At 42.7% G+C, this 7,046-nt stretch overlaps 1 protein-coding gene across 6 annotated transcripts in view; it reads right to left on the minus strand.

Moving 5' to 3' along the window:
* Positions 1 to 7,046, minus strand: part of LOC140716481 (ryanodine receptor 1-like) — a 560,721-nt gene that overhangs the window by 310,255 nt on the left and 243,420 nt on the right. For all 6 annotated transcript variants that reach the window (XM_073029249.1, XM_073029247.1, XM_073029248.1 and 3 more), the window contains one exon: positions 427 to 521. In XM_073029249.1, coding sequence (XP_072885350.1) covers positions 427 to 521 — 95 coding nt within the window. The remainder of the gene's footprint in view (positions 1 to 426; positions 522 to 7,046) is intronic.

Raw genomic sequence — 7,046 nt, forward strand, 5'->3', positions numbered from 1 at the left:
ATATATTGTGTCAGTTTTTTTTGCAAAATGCAGTAGATTTCAGATTTGGCATTGTGTTAAGCACAGCAAATTACAAAGTTCGAGTCAAAAGTAAATTTATACTATCCTGAAATTCATTTTCTTGCAGGCATTCACAGTAGAACATAGAAACACAACAGAATCAATGAAAAACTACACACAAAGACTGACAATCAAGAACAAAATAAGAGAATCTGAACAAATACAAAAAGGCAAATAATAAATAAATAAATAAACAAACAAATACACCAAAAACCTTGAGTCAAGTTCCTTGCCATTTATAATTTATAGGATGGAATCCCATGTAGAACTATTCATTATTTTCATTTCCTTCTACAACTCTGTGAGGTTTAACTTCAGTAACTAATACTGGATAAAAATGCATGGGTTCCATTCCAGTTTCGTTACCTTTTCCAAATCTGGTTCCCGCAGAGCGAGGGCAAGTTCGTTGTTGTCAATGCACGAGGCGGCTGCAACATCCAGCGGAGTAGAACCTCGCATTCCTGAGTGGAATCAATTAAACAAGTCAGCAGGGCAGGAATCTAATTCTTCTGAGGATAATAAAGAAAATCAACTTTAATAACTATTGTACTTCGAATGAAATGGAAACTAAGCAATGCATAAGTTACCTATAACACCTATAAATGATAATAGCAAACATAATTAATTATATGTTCTGTAGTTTTAAATGCTTATCTCACAAACCTCACAACGGCGCAGGAAAGCAACTTATTATGTTCATGATCTGCCACCTTCAAATTTTGCACTATGTTTCTATAACCAGAATTAAAATAAATGAATTAAATGACAACACTGGGTTTCCCTGTTGGCGGAACATGAACATTCTTTCACTGACTGTGAAGAGCAAGAATTGTAACGTGTTTATATTTAAGTCTTTGGTCACTGGCAACAGTTTATGTTGATAGTGTAGATACAATGATGTAGATTTTGTTTGCTATCATTATACACTCAGTGGATACTTTTATTAGACACTGCCTGTACCTAATAAAGTGGCCGCTGAGTGTATGTTCACGGTCTTCTGCTGCTGTAGCCCGTCCACTTCGAGGTTCAACGTGTTGTGCATTCAGAGATGTTCTTCTGGACACCACTGTTGTAACACGTGGTTATTTGAGTTACTGTCACCTTCCTGTCAGCTTGAACCAGTCTGTCCATTCGCCTCTGATCTCTCTCATTAACAAGGCATTTTCACCCACAGAATTGCAACTCACTAGATGATTTTTGTTTTTCACTCCATTCTTTGTAAGCTCTAGAGACTGTTTTGCATAAACATTCCAGGACATCAGCAGTTTCTGAGATACTCAAACCACACTGTCTGGCACTGACAATCATTCCAGGGTCAAAGTCACTTAGGTCACATTTCTTCCTCATTCTGATGTTTGGTCTGAGCAACAACTGAACCTCTTGACCATGTCTGCATACTTCTATGCAATGAGTTGCTGCCACATGATTGGCTGATTAGATGTTTGCATTAAAGAGCAGGTGTACAGGTGTACCTAATAAAGTGGCCGCTGGATGTTTAATGAAAATCGCAACAATTTTTATAGTTTGCAAACGCTAGCCAAATACTGGTATTCACAATGTTCCATCACAGGATGCTTCTCCAAATGCCTGAAAATCCTGTCTCCAGGAATCCTCTCCAATAGTTTGCCCACCTCTGACTCGCTGGTCTCTAATTCTGGGATGAAACTTATTACCTATCTTGAACACAGGAGTAACATTTACCACCCTCTTATCTTCTGGTACTGCTCCTGTGGCCAGAGAGGATGCAAAGATGAGCATCAAAAGCACAGAAATCTCTTCCCATCCCTTACCTATAGTAACCTAGGATACATCCCGTCTGGCCCTGGGGTCAGTATCACTCTACTTGAGAGACAGTGACCTGCAGATACAATTCTCCTGTCTGATAATCTTTGAAGTTTACATACAAAATGGGAGCAAAGATTTGTACATCAAGTTTCAAGTTCAAGTTTATTACAGCTGCATACTGCCACACACCTATAAATACCATGAAAATTAGTTTCTTGCAGTGGCAGCAAGGTTTCTCAGTACATTACAAACATGACAAACATAAGTTAGCATTGACATAAATTATATAAAACTTACACAACTATATTAACTAAAATAGATATAATGACATTAGTGCAAAAAAAGTATAGTCCAAGGTTATTCACATCGGTTCAAGAACCCAGTGGTATTGAGGAAGAAGCTGTTGTTGAACCTTGAGGTGTGGGTCTTCAGGGTCTTGTACCCCCTGCCTGAAGGTAGCAATAGGAAGAGATTATGATCTGGATCCCACCTTCCTGAAGACAACATCTCTTGATGACATCCTTGATGGCTGGGAGAACTGCACCCATGATAAATCTGACTGAGTTAATTACTCACTGTAGCCTCCTGTGCATTGGAATTTCTATACCAGGCCACGATGCAGTCAGAATTCTTTCCGCTGTGCATCTACAACTTTGTCAAAGTCATCAATGACTTGCTGAATCTCTGTTAACTTCTAAGAAAGTAAAGACGCTGGTATGTCTGCTTCATGGTTGCAACTATGTGTTGGGCCCAGAATAGGTCCTCTGAGATGCTGACACCCAGGATCTTGAAGTTGCTCGCCCTTTCTACCGCAGATGCTTAAAAGAGCGCAGTGTGTGTTTGTCTGAATTTCTCTTTCTTAAGTCCAGAACTATTTCCTTGACATTACTGATGTTGAGTGCAAGGCTGTTATGACACCAGTCAGTTGACCTATCTCACTACCAAAGGCCTCCTTGTCACCATCTGTGACTCTGCCAACAAACCGTAGTGTTATCACCTCACATAAACCCGAGGTGCACCTGTGTTGATGCTCAGTGAGGAGGAGTTGAGGTTTTCAATCTATGATGAGTGAGGAGGGTGAGGACCCAATTGCAGAAAGAGGCCCAGAGGTGTAGCTGTTGGAGTCTGATGACTTCAAGCCTACTCTTCCAGTTAGTAAGATCAGGACTGTAGTGTGAACCTCTGCATTAAACCATCAACCTTTACATTTTAGTTCCCCTTCTCATTTCCAAACCACCCTGTCTGTCCTCAGCCACCCACCATTGGCGGGGTGACGTTAAATGCACACCACAGAAACAATCCTTCATATTCGCCCAGGTAGTCTCCAACTTGATGGCATGAACATTGAATTCCCCAATTTCAGGCAAACTGCTGTCTCTCTTGTAGCTACCTGCTACAAGTGCTACACCTGACCCTACACCTCCTCCCTCACTACCATTCAGGGTCTTAAGCAGTCTTTTCAGTGAGGCAACACTTCACCTGTGAGTCTGTTGGGGTCATGTACTGTGTCCAGTGCTCCCGGTGTGGCCTCCTGAGTACTGGTGAGACCTAACACAGATTGGGAGACTGTTTCATCAAGCACCTACACTCCGTCTGCCAGAACAAACAGAATCTCCTGGTGGCCACCCATTTTAATTCCACTTCCCATTTCCATTCCAACATGTCCTCCTCCACTGTCAGGATGAGGCCACACTGAGGTTGGAGGAACAACACCTTATATTCCATTTGGGTAGCCTCCAACCTGATGGCATGAACATTGATTTCTCAAAATTCCAGTAATGTCCCCCACCATCACCCTTCTCCATTTCCCATACCCTTTTCCCTCTCTCACCTTATCTCCTTGCTCCTCCCTCTGGCGTTCCTCCCCATTTTTTTCTTTCTTCCACGGTCTTCTGTCACTTTCACCAACCAACTTCCCAGCTCTTTACTTCAACCCTTCCCTCCAGGTATCACCTATCACCTGGTGTTTCCCTCTCCCTTTCCCCCACCTTTTAAATTTACTCCTCAGCATTTCTTCTCCAGTCCTCCCAAAGGGTTTTGGCCCGAAATGTCAACTGACCATTTTTCCATTGATGCTGGTTGGCCTGCTGAGTTCCTCCAGCATTTTGTGTGTGTTGCTCAGATTTCCAGCATCTGCAGACTTTCTCTTGTTTCTGCTACCTCTCTTGTTGGCTGTAACTTATATAAATGATTTGGATGTGAATGTACAAGGCCTTGTTCGTAAGTCTGTGAATGACATTAAAATAGGTTGCTTTGAAAAGTTACAGGTGGTTTCTTGATCAGTGGGATGAGGATTGGCAAATGACCTTCACTCCAAATAAGTGTGAGGAATTGGATTTTGGGAGATCAAACCAGGGTAGGATTTGTACAGTGAATGGTAGGGCCTGAGAAGTGTTATGGAGCAGAGCAACTTAGGATTGCAAGAGCATAGTTAGATAGAGTTGTCAACAAGGCATTTGACATGCTGACCTCCATCAGTCAGAGCATAAAGTGTAGGAGTTAGAAAGTTATGTCGCAATTATATAAGTAATTGGTGTGGCCATTTGGAGTATTGTATACAATGTTGGCAGCACTTTTATAGGAAAGATGTTATTAATCTGGAGAGAGTACAAGAAAAGATTTACCACGACGTTGCCTGGACTTGGTGGGCTGAGTTACAAAGAGAGGTTACATAGACTAGGACTTTATTCCCTGAAACATAGGAGGTTGAGGAGGGACTTGGTAGATCACGAGAGGCACATTCGGGACGAAGAACCTGTTTCCATGCTGTGTGACTCTGTGACTGACCCCTTTAACACTTCCTGATCCAGCCACTTCCTCCCACACCCACACGAGCTCTCTTCACCCTGTTTCTTTCCTCTTCTCCACCCACTCTATCTACCCATCATCTATTTCCCCTTCCCACTATTATTCCCTTATCCAACTGTCCCACATGCCTACCTCACTTCCCTTATCTGGTTCCATGTTTCCTCTCCTGCCAGATTCCATAATCTGCAGCCTTTTGTTGCCTCCACCTATCACCTCCCAGCCTGTATCTATTGCCTCTCTGCACCTGGATCCACCTATTACTTACAGCTCTTGCCACCCTGTCCCTCCACCTTTTTATACTGCCCTTCTTCCATTTAGTTTACAGTCAAAGTGGTAGAGGTAGATAAGAAGGAGTCTTCAGGGTGCAGCAAACAATTATCTGGAAGACACAATAAAATTCTGGAGGAACTCAGCAGATTAGGCAGCATTATAATGGAGAGGAATAAACAAGCAGCATATTGGGACTTGGCCCTAAACGTCAAATATTTCTTCCTCTCAGTAGATGCTGTCTGGCCTGCTGATTTCCTGCAGCATTTTTTTTTGTATGCTACTCTGGATTTCCAGTATTTGCAGAAGCTCTTGTGCTTCTAATCTGCCGGAAGAACCCAGCGTGTCAGGCAGCTGAGTTTCAACCAGAAACGTTGATTGTCTATTTCCACCCCAGCATGACCCACTAAATTCTTCCAGCAGTTTGCTTATTGCTCCAAGCTCCTGCATCTAGGCCTCATATGGAGCCAGTGATCATTAATGGAGAATGTGTGGAGCAGGTTAAGACCTACAAGTATCTGGGAGTACAGTTAGACGAGAAGCTAGACTGGACTGCCAACACAGATGCCTTGTGCAGGAAGGCACAGAGTCGACTGTACTTCCTAAGAAGGTTGGCATCATTCAATGTCTGTAGTGAGATGCTGAAGATGTTCTATAGGTCAGTTGTGGAGAGCGCCCTCTTCTTTGTGGTGGCGTGTTGGGGAGGAAGCATTAAGAAGAGGGACGCCTCATGTCTTAATAAGCTGGTAAGGAAGGCGGGCTCTGTCGTGGGCAAAGTACTGGAGAGTTTAACATCGGTAGCTGAGCGAAGGGCGCTGAGTAGGCTACGGTCAATTATGGATAACTCTGAACATCCTCTACATAGCACCATCCAGAGACAGAGAAGCAGTTTCAGCGCCAGGTTACTATCGATGCAATGCTCCTCAGACAGGATGAAGAGGTCAATACTCCCCAATGCCATTAGGCTTTACAATTCTACCGCCAGGACTTAAGAACTTTTTAAAAGCTATTATTAATGCTTTTTGAGATAGTGATTTAGATGCATATCATATTTTTTACTGAGTTAAGTATTGTATGGGACATTGGAAAAAAAGTTGAATTTCCCCATGGGGATGAATAAAGTATCTATCTATCTATCTATCTATCTATCTGCAGTCTCTCGTGTCTCCATTTTCTTGTGCTCTGTAACTTCTGCCCTTTCGTTTGCGGCTCGATTAGCAGCCTTCCTAATGTCAAGTTAAGGGTTTCAAGTTCAAGTCCCACTCTGCAAAGATCTGACCCTTTGGTATGGCTTGGACTGCACTGGAGATCGAGGCTGGCATACCAGTGTAGTTTAAGCAATACCAGGGGGACAGCATGAATGAGATGGTTTGACCAGATCCCACGGCACAACTTCAAACGTGGGAAAAGAATAACTCCCCTGTGCCCTGTGCCTGATAATCACCTCGTAAGCAACATCACTAAAATAGATCATGTGATTATTATTTTTATTTATGGAAGCTTGCAGTGTGCTTTTCTAGTATTTCATTGCCTGTAGAGTATTTGCAATGTAAAAGACATGATACCAGTGGACGGTTGATACTGTGAAAATCTAAAGCTTATATAATTTTCTTTTACAGCGGTTCACAAATACACACACAATGACACATCCTAATAGACTAAATGAAGAGCAGTGGCTGCTGGCATTTTACATGGAGCAGGCTTTATGTCTTAGAAAATATCTCCAGAATTTACCATGTCACACATTGTGAAGTAAGTTGAGGTTTGATACCTTTGTTGCTGTTCGTTTTTGTGAGGGAGGGGATTGGGGATTTGGGGTTTTAATGTTCACAAGATCACAAGACAAAGGAGCAGAGGTAGGCCATTCAGCCCATTGAGTCTGTCCCGCCACTCCACCATGAGCTAAACTAATCTCCCGTCTAGTTCCAATTTCTGGCTTTTTTCCCATATCCCTTGACACCCTGACTGATATCCCTGTCGATCCCCTCCTTAAACACCCTCAATGATTGGGCCTCCACAGCTGTATGTGGCAACGAATTCCATAAATCCACAACCCTCTGGCTAAAAAAAAATTCTCCTCATTTCTGTTTTAAGTGGGTACCCTCTAATTCTAAGACTGTGACCTC

This window comes from Hemitrygon akajei, chromosome 25 (assembly GCF_048418815.1).
Source record: "Hemitrygon akajei chromosome 25, sHemAka1.3, whole genome shotgun sequence".
Classification (NCBI taxonomy): domain Eukaryota; kingdom Metazoa; phylum Chordata; class Chondrichthyes; order Myliobatiformes; family Dasyatidae; genus Hemitrygon; species Hemitrygon akajei.